Source organism: Martes martes, assembly GCF_963455335.1.
Source record: "Martes martes genome assembly, chromosome: 1".
In the NCBI taxonomy this organism is placed as follows: Eukaryota; Metazoa; Chordata; class Mammalia; order Carnivora; family Mustelidae; genus Martes; species Martes martes.
The window spans coordinates 150,072,737-150,093,442 of NC_137888.1; the positions used below are offsets into that span (position 1 = coordinate 150,072,737).

General features: G+C 49.6%; 1 protein-coding gene across 1 annotated transcript in view; it reads right to left on the reverse strand.

The window, feature by feature from the left end:
• Positions 1 to 811: 811 nt before the first annotated feature.
• Positions 812 to 20,706, reverse strand: part of ACVR2B (activin A receptor type 2B) — a gene marked incomplete at its 5' end in the record, with an annotated part of 31,310 nt that continues 11,415 nt past the window's right edge. Inside the window, 10 exons of the mRNA XM_080809478.1 lie at positions 812 to 1,042; positions 2,492 to 2,622; positions 2,715 to 2,853; positions 3,561 to 3,675; positions 5,432 to 5,580; positions 5,918 to 6,061; positions 6,596 to 6,739; positions 6,819 to 6,970; positions 7,131 to 7,240; positions 7,976 to 8,183. Of these exons, the coding sequence (XP_080665604.1) occupies positions 848 to 1,042; positions 2,492 to 2,622; positions 2,715 to 2,853; positions 3,561 to 3,675; positions 5,432 to 5,580; positions 5,918 to 6,061; positions 6,596 to 6,739; positions 6,819 to 6,970; positions 7,131 to 7,240; positions 7,976 to 8,183 (1,487 nt within the window). The 3' untranslated portion in view covers positions 812 to 847. The remainder of the gene's footprint in view (positions 1,043 to 2,491; positions 2,623 to 2,714; positions 2,854 to 3,560; positions 3,676 to 5,431; positions 5,581 to 5,917; positions 6,062 to 6,595; positions 6,740 to 6,818; positions 6,971 to 7,130; positions 7,241 to 7,975; positions 8,184 to 20,706) is intronic.

Genomic DNA, 20,706 nt, shown 5'->3' on the forward strand with positions numbered 1-20,706 from the left:
CCAAGTCAGCAGGAAGAAACTGGTCAGGGCCAACAGATGGGTCAGAGCCACACCTGCCTTCAGACTTTCTCCAAACCCCTTCTCACGTTAATGCTCGGCCTCCACACGGTCCTTCCCCTCGATTCCTGGTTACCTGAGAAGTAGCCTCCTAGCAAAGGATGTTGCTCCAAATGTGCCCGAGTCCAGTGTAGCTCTGTTCCAAACCCCATCCCCAGCTCTGTCCTCCCCTTCCAACTCTGGTCCAAACCATCCTCATTGTCATCCCCGTTTTTCCTCGGTCAGGACAACACCCGTTAATCCGTGAAAGACACATCTGCTGTTTCTTAAACTCACTGTCTAAAAAGGGAGAAAAACAATAAGGGCGGGGGGGGGGCACAAGGGCAGGGGGAAATTCCTCCTCTGAGGAAGGTGTGTTCTTAATGTAACAGTCTTCAAAGGTTCCTCTAGGTAGAGTTTGCAGCATTAAGTTTCCTAAGACAGGAGATGGGTTTCTTTGTGTCACAGATTCTGAGACAACAAACAAAGAGAAAGCGGGAAAAATGAACCCCAAGGGACAGGAGGTGGCTGAGGCTCTTCAGCATGGCGCTGGTTCCGCATTCACAGCTCAGCACCTCAACGCCTGCTGATGCGTCCGCTGTTTGCGATACAGTAGAGCAGTGTGCTGGTAAAAACTGATCCAATCCAAAAAATAATATTAATAATAATAATTATAATAATTATAATAATAATAAAAAGTCAAGATAAAATAGCAGCTGCATTTCATGTGTTTGTTGGTGTTACGGGATTTCCAAAACAAAACACAACTTTTTTTCCTTTCCTCTTCAGATCCACTCGTGTCCTGGGCTTATTAGATGCTCGACTCCTTAGGGGGCAGGTCCACATTGGTGACGGAGGTCACCAGGGAGACAAGACAGTCCGAGGTAGTGCCATTGACCGACCTCCGGATCAGGGACACCCGCTCCTCCACGCAGCCCGCAGACAGGCGAGCCTCTGCGTCATGGTCCCAGCACTCCTCGATGGTCACGCAGAGCTGGGCCAGGCCCTGCACATCAGTGCAAAGAGGGAAAGGGGAAAGGACAGCATTGTCAGTGGCCCTCAGCAGACAAGCAGGGGGACAGGTGAACTTGAGGATGTACCTGAGGATTGGGCAGAGCCCACTGGTCCCAACCCCAGCAGCAGGTCAGCCAGCAGAGGCCCAAGGGACCTTGCAGGAATCAGGACGCCTTCCCTCCCAGCAGTTACCATCCTGAGCCCGCTGGCCTCCCTCCACAGCCTCAGCACAGGAAGGGACCGGGCAGGGAACGCAGGCCGCTCCTGGGGCAGACCCAACTGCTTGCCTTGGGGCAGTGACATTCAAACACCTCACGTGAATCTCAAATCATGCAGGGGCCCACCGTGTGCAGCTTCAGTTACAGTGGGGACCACAGGAGGGCTTCACCCCACCCATCCCACTCCCCACAACCCCCGGGGCCCCTCCCAAGAGTCTGGGGCACATGGCCTGACACCCTCCACTGGCACGAGCCAGGAAAGGCCAATGCCCATATCCAAGGCGTCTCTGGCCTGCTCAGCACCAGACCACACCGAGATCTCTCTGCACTTTGTGCTCCTCATCAGGGAACTAGCCTGGCCGCCAGTTCTGCCCTGGAAGACTGAGAAGTCTGAGGCAGAAGGGACAGACTCTGGCCCAGCCTATATGTCCCCATGTCTCAATTTTCTCCATCAGCAGCCCCAGATTCCAGGGAGCTGCACTGCAACTGAACTTGGCCCCTGATGGCATGTATGGGAGACTGCCAGCCTCCAGTGGCCCCAAGGCTGTCCTATTTCTGAAAGAACCGGGAGGTGTATGGCAGGGAGAGCCTCAATGGAGCTGAAGGCAACTGTCCAACTTCTAAGACAGTAAACAGTTTACGTGGTGGGGGTCTTTTGTACAATATCCCCACACTGAGGGGGACAAGATGCCACACGGCTTGGTCCATTGCCCAGAAAGAAAAGGAAGGCAGAGAACAGATAATATTTCATCAGAGTTAATCCATACTAAGCATTTATGTGATAGGTGTCCTGCCAAGTAATTTATAATTACCAGTTAAATGTATTACTACCCTGAGAAGACAAAGGCTCAGAGAAATAAAGCAATCTACCAGAAGCCACACAGCTACTCATGGGAAGATCTAGGATTCAAACCCAGACGTGTCAGGCCAGGGCCAGTGGGCTCTCCCCCACAAACGGTCCACGGAGAGGCCACATGGACCCTGAAGGAACAGACCGACAGGCCTCATCACTCAGGGCCCAAGTGCAGAGCCACCGCCCTGCCGAGCCGGAACCTCCCCAGACACACTCCTGATGGAAGGGAGACAATGCACTAAGTGGCCTCTGACCCCACGGGAGAGGAGGGGACGGTCCTGCTGCCTGAGGCATCCTCGTCCTCCGTCCCACCTAGACGGGCCTCCCTCTCAGCTGCCCTGCACGGTCCCCTGCCACCTAGGCTGCTCACCGGGTGCTTCAGCCAGTGATCCTTAATGGCAGGCCGCATCTTCTTGTGCACGACAACCTCTTGCAGCTCCTCCAGGGACGGGTGCTGGCCTATCTCTTCCTCGAAGGGCAGCATGTACTCATCCACAGGGCCTGGGGGGGACAGAGAGCCCAGCAGGGTCACCCCGAGGGCTCGTGGCCCCTGAGCCCACAGCCCAGGCACTCAGGGCTGCCGCCTCACTCACCATCCGCAGCCTTGCAGCGGGACACAAGCTCCCACAGCACCAGCCCCATGGCGTACATGTCAATACGCAGGAAGGCATCTCTCTGGAAGTTGATGGCTCCCTCCAGCACCTCAGGGGCCATGTACCGCCGCGTGCCCACCTACATGAGGACAGGGCAGGGGGCCTATCATCACCACGGCACACGAGAGCCCCACCCGAGCCCACTAGACGGGGCTAGGACGGCAGCACTCAGAGGACACCGCTGGGGACGACAGCCCTTGCCTCACCACACTCATGGGGAGCTCACGAGAGGTCACAGTGTGCGTACAATACCCCAAGGAGAACTGAAAAACACCACACATTCGACACGACAGGACTCTCACACGGAACTGCTGTCTCTTTCCTCAAAACACCAGCACTGCGAGGGGCTACCCGCTTGGTGTGCATTTTCCTGAGACTAAGATCAAAAACAGAGGGGCTGAAAAATACTTAAAAATATTGACAGCAATTGTTCTAGGAGGATTTCTTCAGGCTTAACTTTTAGGTACGTTTTCTAGATTTTTGGTTTGGATTCTTAGTAGAGCTCCTTCTATATTATATTGCTTTACAATTCTGCTGAAAGGGAAAAGAGAGACTGAGGCTGCAAGGATGAGTACCGACCCCGGTGGGGAAGCTGGGTCTGACTAACTGGCCTTCAGGGCTGTGCTACCCTCCAGGGCTGGCCTGCCCCACGGGGAAGACGAGTGTTGCTCCTGGACAGCTCTGAGCTCACAGTGACCCCTGCCCCTGTGTCTTGCCAGTTGGGCCCCAGAAGGGCAGTGTCCACCCCTGTGCCAGCCCCGCTCCAGCACCCCTGAGGCTCATTACCTGCCCATGAGTGTCCCCTGGAGGTTTCCCTGGCTCAAACCGAACAGCCAGACCAAAGTCAGCCAGCACGGCTGTGAGGTCACTCTTGAGCAATACATTCTTGCTTTTGAAGTCCCTGAGGAGACAAGTGGACTGAGATGAAGAGGAATACTGTGCTTCCGGCTCCTGGCTTCCCACCTGGACCCCGAGATCTGGAGCCTGTGCCTTCCAGCCCCCAGAGACCCAGACCAGGCCATCGCACCCTATCTGGGAGCAGGGCCTACACCAGGGTGGGGTTCTATGAGGCTGCACAGGCAGGCTGCTTTAGGACACCCTTCAACCCCTCACCCCCCTCAATGTCAGAATCCCTCAATACATTTCTGCCATAGCTGTCAAAGCAACACTGATCACAATGGCTGGGCAGACCCCATTCCAGTCCCCATAGTATCAAAGGCCAGCCTCTGCGTTCTCGGAGAGGCTGAGGTCAGGCCTATTGGCCTGGGATGAAGGCTTCTGGGGAAGAATGTCCACAAGCCGGGATGGGAGTGACACAATGAATGAACCTACCCAGGTTTTTGCACAAGCCCAAGGGACTCGCGTCAGGGTAGAGTCGGGCGCTGGCATGCGCATTCAGCTCCGCCTTGTGCTAAAGGGGTGCATGCGCTCCTCGGTCTCCCCAGTGCCTGTGTCAGTCTTGTTGTGAGGAATGAAGCTCAGGGAGCAGTAAGTGCACACGCTCGGGGCCACCCAGCTCACTTACTGAGCACTACCGTTAGATCAAACCATACGGAAGAGTCAACATTCAACCACTTTTGACCTACAAAAATCGCAACTTCACACTGTCAGCCTTAAACGTCATTGATGTTATTACCATGAGGGGCCCCTGAGCTTTGAGTCCTGGAACCCGAGGCTCATTTCCCTCCCTTGTAGGCACAGAGCCACCCTACACCAAGTCTGATGGCCAACCTCTCAGCTTCTCTGCACTACCGTCCTTGCTCTGTACGATGGAGCTGAGAAAACACCCTCATCTCACAGACAAATGTCTGTGAGATACTAAGACAAACCTGGCCTTGTGTTTCTGAGTGTTCAGAGCAGTGCTGGCATTGAGTGAGGACTATGATGACCAGTCACTACGGTGGTCCTCAAGGGGTAGCCCCAGAACCCCAAAGAGTCCCTGACACTGTTTCAGGGGAACTGCAAGACCAGAATTCTTTTCATTCAAAATCCATTCTTTGTCTTTGTAAATTCAATCTCAGGAGAAGAGTGTTCCAGCGGCTACATACATGGGATGTCATCACTCTGAGTTAACAGAACGTGAGTACTCTGACACAGCAAATATCCGTAGACATAACCCATGTACACAGAAGTTCTCTTTAAGACTGTAAAGAGATCCTGGGGCCCCTGGGTGGCTCAGTGGGTTAAGCATATGACTTGATTTCCGCTCAGGTCATGATCTCAGGGTGATGACAAGTGGCCATGCTGGGCATGGAACCTACTTCAGATTCTCTCTCTCTCTCTCCCCCCCTCCGCCCTTCCCCCCACCACCAAGCACAGGTGTGCACTCTCTCTCTCAAAAAAAAGAAAAAAAAAAAAAAAAAAAGGAATGTAAACAGATCCTAACCAAAAAGTTTTGAGAACTGCTGAACCAACCCTCCAACCGAAGTAATGGGAGTCAGCACTTCCTCATGTGGCCACCAGAGGGCATGAGAAAACCAGCTTTTGAGGAAAAGGCGGAAGGGAGGGGATGGGCCAGATGGCCCCCCACCACAGAGCAGCTAAGCATCTTTATGAAATGGAAAAGCCCCCTGCCTCCACCCCAGGCCCTGTTCTCACCCTCCAACCCTCTGCAGCTCCACACCAAGCACAAGGAGGGCAACTGCTAAGCCAGGTACCTGTGGGCAATAGACGGCTTGTGGCCCTCTCCTCGGCACCAGGGCACGTCCTCATGAAGGTACGAGAGGCCTCTTGACATTGTCTCTGCCACGTGACACAGTTCATTCCACGTGATGATGTTCCCCTTGAGGTAATCCGTGAGGGAGCCCTACAGGAGACAGCACAGAACTTGGGCACAGGCTCCGGGAACAGAACAGAACCCAGCTGGGCCCCAGGAGGACTGTCTCAGTGGACAGAGGCAGGCTCCCCTCCTGGGAGACTGTGATCGACATGGAAGGTATGTGAAGCTAAGAGGGTTGGGACCCTCTGGGGGTCAGAGGGTGTTAATCACAAAGTCACTGCATTTATTCCTAAGAATTTATCCCAGGTTAAAGGAGTTCTTGTAGGCACTCATGTCCACACTGAGGAAGGGTCGCCCAAGGGTGGAAGGCTACCTCGTCTCAGGAGCCCACAGCCTGTCACAGGCTGTCCACAGCCTGACTCACCTTGTCATGGAAGGCCGTGATGAGCCAGAGCTCCACCTCCAGGCTGGAGCCTCGCTTCTCAGCGGCAATGAACTGCAGCAGGTTCTCGTGCTTCATGCCGGGTGTGCTGAAGATCTCCCGCTCACTCTGCCATGACTGCTTGTCCTAAGGCAGGGATGTGGCTAAGCCCCGCTGCTGCCACGCCACCCTGCAGCAGGACCGCCACCCCAGCCATCTGCAATCCCCCCACCCCAGACCAGCCTCAGCTCCATAAGGGAGGCAGGCAGATGACCAGCACTGAGCTGGGCCCCAGAGCAGAGGTCAATGGTGATCCCATAGATCACTTAGGGCTAGCACCTGATTTATAAACAAGGCCACTGAGGCCCAGGGAGGGAAGTGAGGGGCCCACTGCACCCACCAAATGAGATGCAGAGCCAGGCCTGGCTTTGCTAAGTGTTCTGGGCACCTGCTGGGGTAGCCTGGTGTCCGAGGCCTCTAAGCAGAACCTGATGTCAAAAACAAACCCCTGAAAACCAGAGTGGATCAAGGTTTTGCAAAGCCCAACCCCAGCCCTACAAGAAAATGTCAGTGGGGCCTGCCTCTCTCTCATCCCACCTGCACAAGCCTGACGGCCCTAGGATGCGACAGCTCCAGCTGGACAGCACGGGTGGATGACCTGGAAGCCCCTCGCTCACTTACCTGGAGTGGGAAGATCTTGACAGCCACGAAGTCATTCATGAGCTGCGCCTTCCAGACACAGCCAAAGCGCCCCCGAGCCTTGATCTCCAGCAGCTGCAGAGGCTTCAGGCCAACCAGAGGGGACGGAGGTGGAGGTCCAGGGTCCTGGGGAAGAGGGAGGGCTTACGAGGGTCTGGCCGGGTCACCCCACCTCTACCCCTGCCCTTCACCAGCCCTGTCTCACCTCGTGGATGTCCACATGGCCGTAGGGAGGCTTGCGATGCCGATACATCCAGAAGGCCAGCAGGACGATGAGCGAGAGGCCCCCAATGGGCAGCAGCGAATAGGCCAGCACCGTGAGCAGGGTGGGGGCTGTCGGGGGTGGCTCGTACGTGACTAGGGGACACACGGAGCCCTGTGTCACACAGCCCGCCCACCCACACACCTCAGGGGCCAGACCAGAGAATCCCACAGCCACTCCCCACCCAACTCCAGAGCTGAAAGGAGAGCTCCAGGGCCAAGGAGAGGCCCCAGCCTGCCCTCCCGCAGCCCTCACCTTCTGGGCCCCCAGCCTCCGGCAAGTGGGTGAAGCGCTCGTTGCAGAAGTTGCCTTCACAGCAGCAGAAGTACACCTGGGGGTTCTCCTCGGTGGCCACACACTCCTGCCTGAAGGCATACAGTTTCCCGTGGACCCCTCAGCTGAAGGATGCAAGCCTCACTGGGGCGTGCCCAGCTAAGCCCTCCCCAGAGACAGAGAAGCTCAAGGGGAGCCATCAGGGGACAGTGTGAACCCACCTCCCCTAAAGTAGGACCCAAATGTCGGGCAGGAGAGCCACAGTTCCACACAAAGAGCTCTCCTTTGCACTGGGACAGGGCACACACATCTGTGGGACAGCTAAGACCCTGGCACCATCCCTACTTGACCAAGCTGTCAGGAGAGGCCCCTGTCTCCCCCTACCCTTAAATGCCAGGCTCGCTTTCACATTCTGAGGCCTAGAGGTCCCTGTAGCCAGAGGTAGGCTCCAGTGGGACTTGGGGGGCAAATGGGAGGGGAGGCCCGGCTCCAGCAGGACTGAATTGGGAGTGGTTGGATGGTAGGTGCCAGTGGGACTGAGGCAGGGGTGGTGCGAGAAGGGGAAGACAGACTCCCCCCGGGGCTCCAGTGGGACTTGGGGGGGGGGGGTACTCCAGTAGGACTAAGGCAGAGGTGTGCCGGGAGGGGAGGACAGGCTCACCCCAGGCTGCAGGGTTAGGGGAGCGGAGGGTGGACTCCAGGGGGACTGGGTAGGGCACTCCAGGAGGACTGAGGCAGGGGTGGTGCCGGGAGGGGAGGGCAGACTCCAGAGCGCCGAGGGGATGGGGGGCAGCGAGGGTGGGCCCCGGCCTCCGGGCTCCAGGCACCTGTCGTAGCAGTTGAAGTCGTCCAGCCAGCAGCCCTTCTTGACGAGCTCGATGGTGCCGGAGCTGTTGCGCCAGGAGGCGTAGCAGTGCAGCCGCTTGTCCTGCTCGCCCTCGCAGCGCTCCAGGCCGCTCTGGTTGGTGCGCTCCAGCTCCCAGTTGGCGTTGTAGTAAATGCACTCCCGAGTCTCGGCCTCCCCGCGCCCGGAACCTGTGCCCGGGAAGCGAGAAAAGGGCTGAGCGGTCCACAAACCCCTGCGCCCGCCTGTCCTGAGTCCCCGGCACCCTGAGGGGGACTGGGTGTGGGGGAGGGTGTCAAACAGCCAGACTGACAGCCAAAGGCACAGAAAGGGGCTCCACAGATGCCTGAGCCTCCTGTGTGGGTGTGGGGATGGCTCCCTTGCAGCAGCAGAAGTGGGGAGCCCTCAAAACCCCCATGCACAACAGGATCACTGTCTGTGTTGGGGGGGAGGAGAGACTGCTAAAAGTACCTATTCCTGGGCCTCGCCCATACTGGACAGTTGAAAGGGGGGCAAATTCTACCACAGTTTTAAACACCACCACCCTCCACCTCCAGGCCCCCGCCCCCAGAACCTCCAGTGGCTCTGATGCAGACCTCAAGGACCATGTCTGGGCAAACTCCCAGAGGCAGCTTCCTGCTGCTGCTGTCCACCTCACCCCGGGAGACTCACTGCTTGTGTGTCCCCCACGCCACCTCAGACCCTCCAGTCCAGTGTCCTTCCTGCCTCCAGCAACACCACCTGGTGCTCAGCAGGGCAGGAGAAGGTCCTAAGAAGCAGGCCAGCATGCTCAGGGCAAGTCTCCCAAAGTCGCCACGGGGAGTATGTGCCCCAAGCAGAAAGAGGGCTGGCTGGTGGCTAGACACAGTTAACAGAATCCTCCCAGCTGGGCTTGGCCCCTGAAAACCCCTGTGAGCACTCCCCACCATTCCTGTGCCCTCTTCCACCCCCTACATGAGTGCCATCCAGGTGGCCAAACACTTCAACTCCCAACTGCCCCCTTCAACTATTCTCCCTCCAAATATATTCCTTTCCAAATATGGCCTCAAACATTCACCAAATCCACCTTTCTCAGGCAACCATGCCCAGCCCTCCCATCTGCCCCACTGGCCCCCAGTCCCCCAAAGCCCTGTAATGGGAAGGAAGAAGGAGATGCTAAAGGAGGTTCCCAGGAAACAGATGATGGCCCCTGCCTGAAGCCTGGGCTGAAGAGCTCTCCAGAACTCAGTGCCCTACTATGGTCCCTTTACAGACACTCATGATCAACCTCACTGCCAAAAACCACACAGACACCCAAGAGGAAACCAGCACCAAGCATCCACCTAACCTCTCCACTCTTCCTGGGCCTACTGCAAGCCAGGGACCTGATGCCACCCCAGTTGGTATTCCTGCCCCAGGAAGGAGGAAGGAAGGGTCAGAGTTACCCCCACCGATGGACAGTCAGACAGCCCACCAGCAACCAGGAGAGAAGACCCCATCCTGACCCTGGGGGAGAGCTCAGTGCCCTGAGTCGTTAACAGCCCAAAGCCTCCCTCATCCTCCACTCCACGGCCAAGGTTATCACAGTGGCCATCGAGAGCGAAGAACTTGATATGCACGGTACACCCCGGGAGAAGGGCAATGACTGGCTATCAGGAGGGAAGCACCCCCCACTGCAGATCATTCTCTAGTCAACCCACCCCTTCTGAGCTCTTTGCACGGACAAGAGGCTCCCCCAGAGGCCAGAGGCAAAAAGCACATGTCAAAGCTCCAGGTAGGAGCACGTACGGCTCAGAATGCCATCCTATTAGAATGCCAGTGTCTAGCCATGGCTCTGGCATGCAAGGACACCGGTAAGAAGAAAAAGAGTGGCCTCCCCACCACCCAGGCAGCTGGGACCCAGCCTGGTCCACAGGAAGGGCGTCAGGGTCTACACAAAGGGGTTCATGCAGGGGTGCACGCTGGCTTCTCCCAGCCAGGCCCCTCATGGAGCACAAGGCCTAAGACTTGAGGGGAGAACCTGAAGGGATGGGGGGGGCTGCAGAGAGGGGGGCCGGCCACTCCTCGATCTTGCTTCCCCCACTGCTGTCATACCACACTGCCAGGCCCCTGAACACGCTCTGCTTCTGGACTTAGCACAAGTTACTACCTCTGGCTGCAGGATGCTCCCCACTTTCTCCTTTAAACCCTGGCTCTTCTCTCCCCAGAGACCAGGCGAACTCTCTACTGCTTCCTCCACCACCTCATTTACCACTCTGGACCAACGGCCTGCTGTTTTTTAAAGGACTGCTTCAGACATTCAAAACGTGTAAAAATAATGTAACCAAAGACAACCCCCAAGAGAAAATAACATAGTGAATACTCATATTAAGAAATAAAACATTATAAGTGTACTTGAAAATCCCTTTTGAAATGTCAGCCTTCCCCCCATGAGCCTGCAAGGCTGATGAAGGCACAAGCCTGACTATCTTGAGTGCCAGAACCAGTTCCAGACACATGACACGTAGACAGAGGGAAGAACGAATGGACAGACAGAAGGCCATGGTCATCACCTGACGAGGACAGAGCTTTGAAGGGAAGGGACGACAGGAGGTGTGGCCTGAGCCTGCAGCCCAGACTGAGTATCCCTCAAGGGAGTTCCCATCTCCAAGCAGAAAATAAGCAACAAGCCCCCTGTGCAAGGCAAGGAGTACCAACACTGACAGTGGCCACAGCCAGCCCAGCTCCTCTCCTCATGCCACTCACCAAGCAGAGGTTCCTCTGGCCATTACCATGGGCAGGACCCGAGTGGACAGGGCTGGCGAGGCCAAAGCTCCAGGTAAGACCCAAGGGCTTAGAATATAAGTGGACCCCCGACCCCGACCAGATCCTCCTGCAGACAACTGAGAGTAAGGCAGCCTGGAGCAGGCTGAGAGTACTTTAATATGTACTATTTATGCTAATTCATTCAAATCCTAGCTGTAACACTTCCTGGGTGAGTTACCAATCCACCTTGTGCCTCTGTTTCCTCATGTATGAAAAAGGGATGATAAAAGCACCTAATTCCTCAGGCTGTTCCCAAGCCAAATGAGTTGATGTGTTTTAAGAGTGGTTATGACAGTGCCTGGCACATTAGCTGTCACATCAAAAGCCATACCCCTCCCTGCTGCCCGTGACAGTCCTTCACATTACAAGCCCCCAGGAGGGCTCCCAGCACCTCCAAAAGCTTCGCACTCAGAGCCAGGAGAACCTGCAAACCTGGGAGGCTCCATGTCCCTCCCATACCACGCCCAGGCCCCGCTTGCCAGCTGGAAATCCAGGGCCTCCCCCTTTCTCTCTCCTCCTCATGCTGGCTTCTGCACACACTCAGCTATTTATAGCCTCTGGCAACACTCCAACCACAAGGCAGCCTCTGCCTTTTAATAGACACAGGGTTCCTGCCCACGCTTGCTCACAGGCCCGGGCACCCATGTACATGAGGTTCCCCGACCCCCACCCACTCACTCGCCTATCCCAGCAGGAGAGGAAGCTGTACTCCCAAGATGGGGTGCCAGCAGTACCCCCCCCATATTTGCTACCTCAGAGCCCTGAGGGCAGCCTACCTCCCAGATACCTGGGCAAGTGGCTCACTCCATCCCTGAGTCACAGCCAACCCAACTGCTGGCCTCCAGACGAACTATGTATACAAGTAGCAATTTCCCCAACAGGCAGTCTCTAGATTCCAAGGGGCTTAGACTTTGTTAGAAAAAAGACCCCAGTATTCCCCAAGCCCTCAGCCCAGGTGGGCAGAGACACCCCACTCCTGGACACATACCACCCCCGAGAGAAATAAAAATACATACTCCACTCTGAACCAACATTCCGGAGCCTGCCCCAAACAGACCAGTTCTGACACTCGAAGACAAGCACAGGGAGGTGTTTGCCAGTCCAGCTGGCCTTGGACACAGCCCACTATGTGGTGGGGAGATGCAGGGGAAAGCCCACCCAGATACTGCCTGGGAGGCACTGGAAGCACAACAGGGAGGGAACAGTGACAGAGGAATGCAGAAGTGGGGGGCGATTAAGGCAGAGCCCGGGCAGGAGGATATGGAGCTAGCGTGGCCACGCCTCCCCTGGGGCTCCCTGAGCTCTGGGCTTGGGATACATCCAGCCTGGCCAACATCTCCCAGAGCAGCTTCAGACCCCAGCAACCAGCAACCGGCTGCATTCTAACCTTGGCTCCTGAAGCCCCTCGGCAGTCCCCCTCTCCCTCCACAGGAAACAGATGCCCAGCCCCAACCACAGGGGCATCGTAGACCAGTGAGAAAGGAATGCCGCCCACCACATCCACCTCAGTCCTTTGCCGTCAGCATGCCAAGGTACACCCTCCTCCCGGAAGCCTCCAGGCCTCCATACTTGAGAGGGGGCCAGTGCTCTCCCTTACTCTCCAGACTCCAGGTGGAGTGGCACAGAGAGAGAGTGGGGCAGAACAGAATCCACAATGCATCTATACTTGTACCTTTGAACTGGCACACAAGAGAAGAGCTCCAGCACATTCCCAGCAGCCAAACAACCTCTTGACACACTGGCTTGTTTGACTTGACCCATTTATTTGTGAGCCATCCACACTGATACACATTCATTTAACAAACACATAGCAGGCACTAAACTAAGCATTTTGCAAATAATAATTTAGGGATGCCTGGGTGGTTAAGCATCCAACTCTTGATTTCGCCTCAGGTCATCATCTCAGGGTTATGAGATCAAGCCCAGGTAGGGCTCCACACCTTAAGATTTTTTCTCTCCCTCTCCCGCTGCCCCTCCCCCCCTCAAATAAACACGTAAGTAAATAAATAAATGTATCCTAAGCTGAGGCACAATGAGGTGAAGTATCTTCCCCAAGTAACTACCAAGTGTCAAAACCAGGCAGCCTGGTTTTGGAACCCGGGCAGCCCAGCTCCGCAGTCCGAGCTCACAAGGGAACTGGCCAGCCTGCCACTGCACTTCTAGGTTATTTACAAGGGGTAAGGATCTGAGCGCGGCCACGAGGAAGCCTCTGGACTCGTCCTGTGTGTTTTCTTGTGCTCACATGTGGGCAGGCAGGGGTTATGTTAGAGATGCTGGGTCCTATCATAAGGTAGGAGCATCTTCAACTCACCAGAGACTGTCAAACTTTTCTCCCAAGGACCCATCTGGATGTACCAATTTATGTTCCCAGAAGACTACAGCCCCACTAAGCTACACACTCACCCCAGTATTTGCGCACCTGATCAGCATGAAACGGTGTAGGACAGTTTTGATTCCCATTTGTTAATCATGTGTAAAACTGATCATCCTTTTGTGTTTATTTTTTTTTCATCCTTTTGTGTTTATTAACCTCTACTTCTAAGAAATGCCTGTTCACATCCTTTCCCATTTTTCTGCTAGGCTGCTTTTCCCAGGACTTGCATGAATTCTTTATATAGTCTTGGTATTAAAACTTTCTAACCAGGGATGCCTGGTGGCTCAGTTGGTTAAGCCGCTGCCTTTGGCTCAGGTCATGATCCCAGGGTGCTGAGATCAAGTCCCACATCGGGCTCCTTGCTCGCGGGGAGCCTGCTTCTCTCTCTGCCTCTGCCTGCTTGTGCTTGCGTGCTCTCTCTCTCCCTCTCTCTCTCTGGCAAATAAATAAATAAATACAATCTTCTTTAAAAAAAAAAAAAAACAACAACAAAACTTTCTAACCATATAGTAACCCCCTTTATTTGTTCATTTGCTCTTCACCAAAAAGGTTAATGTAGCTATACAACATTTTGTGGTTAGTATTTTCTGAATTTATCTTTTTCTTTTATTTTAAATCTTTATCTTTTTCTTCCAGTTCAACTTAACCCTGTCTTTGACCTAGAACTGAATCCCATTATATTCATGATTACTGCTATGTTTACATTTTTTTTTTCTCTACTGCTACCACCTTTGAATATCTTTTTTTAATTCCACATTTCAGCCACTCTGGTCTGGAAATAACTCACTCTGTATCTATCCTATTACAAGCTAGCCTTTAAACTTTAACATGTACTATTTATGCTAAAAAACTAAAGTTAATCAACATCTCTACCATCCCTCATAGGAACTTAACTGCTTTAGACCCAACTACCTCCTTCCGACAACACGTAATCAGTTTGATGTAATATTGGTGTTAAATATTTAATCTGTTATCATTGTTCTTATCCGCCTTCCAAAGCAGATATGATCTCTATTGTATACACTCGCTATTTTCTTATTTGTCCATACTTTCATCAGTTCGTCTGCTCAGCCAACCCTACATCTCTGCTCTTCCTTCTGGGACCACTGTCCTTCTAAAAGAACATCCTTCTTCAGTAAAGATCTTTTGGTAGAGAAGCTCTTATTTGCTTTTCTGAAAATGTTATTTTGCCCTGTTTCCCAACTGACAGTTTAAAAGAACATAAACTTTCAGGCTGAGTTATTTTCTCTTGTCTTTTTGAAAATACTATTCCACAGTCTTCTGACTTCTACTGTTGTTGCTGAAAAGTCTGCTATTATTTTAACTTTGTAGATACTCTGTCTTTTCTCTTCGGCTACTTTCTTAGATCATCTCTTTCCAGTTTCACTATGAGCCGTGTGTCTAAGTATATGTTTATTTACACTGCTTGGAAAAATATGCTTTTTATTCAATGATTTACTTCTATTATCAATTCTGAACAATTCTTGGCTTTTATTAATTTGAGTATTGCATCTCTCCAGTCTATGATTCCGAAATTCCTATTAAAGTATATTAGACTTGGGGCACCTGTGTGGCTCAGTCAGTTAAGAGTCTGCTTTGGGGCCAGGTCATGATCCCAGAGTCCTGGAACCAAGTCCTGCATCAGGCTCCCTGCTCAGCGGGGAGTCCGCTTCTCCCTCTTCCTCTGCCCTTCCCCCGCTGCTTGTGTGCGCTCTCTCTCTCTCACATAAATATACAAAATCTTCAAAAAAATAAATGAAATATATTAGACTTTCTCATTCTATCCAGTATTTTATTTTTTTTAAGACTTTATTTATTTGACAGACAGAGATCATAAGTAGGCAGAGAGGCAGGCAGATGGAGAGGGGGAAGCAGGCTCCCTGCTGAGCAGAGAGGCCAATGCAGGGCTCAATCCAGGACCCTGAGATCATGACCTGAGCCGAAGGCAGAGGCTTAATTCACTGAGCCACCCAGATGCCCCTCTATCCAGTATTTTAACCCTGCCTTTATGTTTTCCAATTCTGTGTCTAGGCACCACTATGGATAATTGTATATGGCCTAACTTCCAATTTATTAATTCTCTCTTTAGCTGTGTCTAATTTGCTGTTTAGCTCTTCTACTTAATTTATAAATTCAATTAACCCATTTTTTCACTTCTAGAAGCTCTATTTTAAAAAAAAAGTTTCTTGATTAATTTTGATACTTCCATTATTTGTCATATTTCCAAACCCTTATTTTATTAACTCCATAATTTAATTTCTTGAACATTTATCTCTGCCACCTGTTAGTCTGATGATGATTTTTCACTCATGGTATCTTATTTCCTGGTGTGTTTGGAATTTAGGATTCTCAGAATTTTGGATTCTGTTTTTGGATACAGATCTTATGTTCATCAGGCCTCTTCTGTGAGAATACTCGAAGGCCAAGTTTGAGGGGGCAATGTTCCAGAGATAATTTATGTTTTTGCTTCTGCCAAACTTTCTAGGATATCATCAATTTGGAATCACTTCAATTTCTCAACTTCAAGTTTCCCAGAGAACACTAGTTGGTATAAACTTCAACTCCAAGCTCATGTAAGCACAGACCCATGGTTATAAATTCTCAAGGGAACTACCGGCCTCCCTATCAACCTAGGCCAAGACAATTTCATTATATACTCCCTTTGTCAGCAAAAGAATGTTTCTTCTAGTCCATACTTTCACTGAAGGTATAACCCCACAAAAGTTTTATCATATGAGGGCCTCAGTCTCAATTTCATACCTTATCTCTAAGTGCCTTACACACACTGCCACTAAACCTACACCTCTACATTTAGGGATAGGGACAGAGTCCTAATCAGAACTAATACAGTTCTAATTTCCAGCCTCCTCTTGCTTCTCCCTTACTTTCCTACATATGCAGCTATGAATATCCATTCTAATTTCTTTAAGATTTTATTTATTTATTTGAGAGAGAGAGCACGCATGCACGCACAAGGGCACACGAGAGAGGGGAGGGGCAGGTGGAGGGAAAAGCAGACTCCCTGCTGTGTAGGGAGCCTGATGCGGGACTCCTTCCTGGGACTCCAGGATCATGACCTGAGCCAAGAGCAGTCCTTAACCAACTGAGCCACCCAGGGGCCCGCACATCCATTTTAAAAGGATATTAATTATATCTTATCCAGATTTCTGTGTCTCTTGCATGAGGATGTTTATCAACTGTTTTACTATTTCACTATTATTGCCAAAATATAAATCCAGAAGCATTTTCCAAGGGTGATAGGAAGAGCTCTATATGCTTTTCCAAGCCTAGCCTAGCAACAAGGAAATCAAGCCAGGTCACCTCAATTCACTTCCAGCTTCGACTCTGTAAACAAGTCCCGGACACCATCCTCCCATAGAACAAAGTGTGGGTCCAGGGCCTTCTCTGCAATCCTTGCCTTTCTCCAAGCCATACCGTTTCTAAAGAATACTAAAAAGAGAGCTTCCAGGTAAAGGTTACGGATTATACACAAGTATTACTTTTTCTGTCTCCTGTACTTCCATGAAAACCACAGCACAGAGAAGTTTTTAAAACATAAACCCATAGAGGCAAAAAAAAAAAAAAAAAAAACCAGGAAAAAAACACAGAAATGAAATTCTGAAGCTGGAAAGCAGATACACAAGCAGTCAATAACCACACAGACTCCTGAGTTGGTTGTGGAGAAAGCTGAAAAGCAACACAATTTCCACCACAGGATCCTCCAAAACTCAGGAATTTGTGTAATCAGATGTCTCTGTAAGAGTGGGGGTGAAGATGAATCCAAAAACAGAAAGGCTGGCCAGATCCTCAGAGCTCACTACCACTCACCATGGCTGGGGGCTGCTTCCCCCAACCCAGCAGACGGTAGGTTATTTTCTAAAGAAGACAAAATAAAGAGCCTCTGGAAAGGGAGCAGTGGGAAAATTTGAGGGCACAGGTACCATACTGAAACAAGACTTATACAGAACAATATACGAAGTACAGAAACTCCAGCTGTCCTCCCACCGTGGTTCCTAGGATGTTGGCAGCCAGACCTATACTACCCTCCCCCACCAATCCCCAAACAGAAAGCAGAAGATACTTTTCAGGAGAATCTAACTAGCTTCAAAAACAACCCCATCAGATCATCCTACAGTTGGCGGGTTCCACTCAGAAGCTCAGAGCTCTCAATCAGTATTCAGGTCCATCCTTAAATATTAACAGGTCTAGGAAAGCCACGTACCTGAAAGAACAGAGATAAAAACACGCAGGGGAGGGGGGGGAAAAAAACCAACTTGGAGAAAACAGAGATTATGTAGGGAGAAGATAACTTCACAAAAATTCTACCAGTACCCTCAGAGAGCTAAAAAAAGAAAACCAATGCACTCATGAAAAATAAACAGAATGGCATTGTTAAAAGATCAGAGAATGAAAGAGCTTTAAAAAAAATTTAAAATATATATATATATACACATGCACACACATATATACAGTTGGCAAAAATGAAAACCAACAGGAATAAAAGATAACACTGAAGTCAAGTAAACACACACAAATACAGAAAATATGAGAGAAAACAGAAAAGGAATCTAGAGGCCCAGTCCAGAAGTTCAAGACCTAAGTAACAGGAGTTGTGGAAGGAGAAAACAAAAGAGAAGAAATCAAAGACCATCACGGTGGATGAAAACAGGCCTCCCAGCAAGGCCTATCACTGTGAAATTTCACCACAGTGGGGACAAGAAAAAAACCCACAACAAATGTCTATCAAGAGAAAACTGTCACCTATAAAAAATTAGGAATCAGAATGGCTTTATACTTCCTGCAGTCAATGGGGGGGGGGGGGTCCTATTTATAAGCTCATACCCAGTCAGCTATTAATGAAATGTGAAAGAAGAAGAGAGAAAAGTAAGATCATAAAAATGTACCTCTTATTCACCCTTTCTCAAAAAGGTACTAGAGGATATGCTCCACCAAACAAAAAAAGAAGATACAACAAGGATACAAAAACCCAAAGATGCAACACAAGAGATAGTGATAGGTATCGTAAAGATGAAGACCGAAGGAGATACAGGGTGACAGCCACACTGGGATGGGAGCCAGAGTCTACATGTGAACTCTGTTCAAACTGCTGGCTGACCTTTAACTACACAGGCACCAATCACACTTCAAGCAACCAAGAAAACCTAAAAGAACTAAAACAGATATTTCAGGAGCTACACACCACAGAAGAGTTTATGAATTCAGCCAATATAACCACCTATTAACACAAAAATAAAAAAACAAACAAATAACCACCAGCAAAACAAAACAAACTCAAAACAATGATTTTAAGAGGAACAAAACAGAATTCAGAGCCTCTACAATTATCATTCACAATATTTAGATATAATCCAAGATTATGTAAAAAATAGGTAATGTATCTCATATTCAAGAGAATACATAATCGCTGGACTAATTCTAAGATGATCAGATGCTGGAATTAGCAAAGATTTTAAAGTAACTATCAGAAGTATACATTCAAGAAACTAAAGGAAAATACATTCCAATGAAGGCATTGATAGGATATATCAGCAGAGAAATAAAACCTACAAAAAAACGGTGTCTGCGTGGCTCAGTTGGTTAAGCATCTGCCTTCAGCTCAGGTCATGACCTCAGGGTCCTCTCCCTCTTCCTCTCCCACTCACTCCTGATCTCTCTCAAATAAATAAACAAAACCTTTAAAAAAACAAAAAACCTACCAAAAAAAGGAACCAGATGGAAATTCTAACACTGAATAATCTGAAACAAAAAATTCACAAAGACAAGTTGAAAGTAAATGAATGGAAATAAATATACCATGTCAACATAGCTAGAGTGGTTATTAAGATGAAATTTTATAATACTAAGAGACAAAAATGGGTGATTTATTCCCCTGTTGAAGCCCCATCAACTAGTACCACTTCCCAATACTGAAACAATTTCTCATGCCTATGAAATATCACTTCAAAAGAACTGAAATGCTTTGACTCTTATGGGAAAAGTGGTCCATTTCCCAACTTCTGTGTTTCTCCTTTGTCTTAAATTAAGCATCCATATAGGCATGGATATATTTCTGGACTTTCTATTCTATTCCATTGTCTATTTAGCTATCTAGCACCAAAAGCTTCCCTTTTTTTTTTTTTTTTAAGATTTTATTTACTTGAGAGAGAGAGAGACAGCATGAGCAGGAGGTGGAGCAGAGGGAGAAGGAGAAGCAAACTCCCTTCCAAGCAGGGACCATGATGTGGGGCTCAATCCCAGGACACCCAGATCACTACCTGAGTCCAAAGCAGACACTTAACCCACTGAGCCACCCAGGCATCCCAAAACCTTCCCATTTTAATCCTCAAATCCAGTAGACACAACTTGTTCTTTTTCTTTAAGATAGCCTTGACTCTTTCTAGTCCTTTGCATTTCCAAACTGTTTTACTCCAAGGATTAAAGATTATATCCTACAGGCTTTATCTGCATCTACTGAGATAATCCTATGGGGGGGTTTTTTGTTTTGTTTTGTTTTGCTCTGTTAACATGGATGGCAGATTAGATTTTCAATTGTTAAACCAATTAAAATAGTTGAGACTAAATAGTTGGCCATGATGTATTATTATTATTTTTTTACCTATTGATAGATTCTATCTGTGAATGTTTTAAAGACTTTTGCATCTTATATTCATTAGGGATATTAGTTCTATTTACCTTTCCTGCTCTATGTTCCCTTATCTCACTTTTATTGCTTTCTTTTCAATTTGTAAATTCCCTACTATTCCATCTGTCCCCTTTATTAGCTTGAAAGTTATAACCTTTCTATCCTTTAGTGATTACCCCAGAGATGCCTCCTTGAATTATCAAAACCTAATATTAACGGGTAGTTTCATCTTCATGGTGGCCAATGTAAGAACTTTTAGAACAATTAAATTCTATTTTCACTGCACTCTCCATATAGCATTGTTGTCATGTGATGCTTTTATATGTATTTCAAACTCAGCAGCACACTTCTTTCATGTCCAAATGCATATCATTTTCAGTGTTCATCATTCTTTTCTGCATCTATGACCTCCCATTTAGATCATTTAACTTCTGCCTGAAGAACACTCTCTTTACTTGATACCCTCACTCTTTTTTAAAAAATTTATGTATTTATTTTAAAGAGGAGGGAAGAAGGGCAGAGAGACAGAGAGAGGGAGAATCTCAAGCAGACTTCCTGCTGAGTGTGGAGCCAGACATGGGGCTCGACCACACAACCCTAAGGTCATGACCTGGGCAAAAATCAAGATCAGAAGCTTAAATGACTGAGGCACCCAGGTGCCCTGATACCTTCATTCTTGACAGACAGTTTCACTTAATATAGAAGTTTAGGTTGACAATTATTTCTTTTAGCATTAAAGCTATCATTCCATTGTCTTCTGGCTTCCACTGTTTCGGAGATGTTAGATGTCAATATAACCATTACTCTTTTGATTGTAAATATGCCTTTTTTCTCTGGCTGCCTTTTAAGATTCTCTCCTTGGTGTTCAGAAGTTTGGCCGGAATAAGAATAGGTGTGTTGGGGCGCCTGGGTG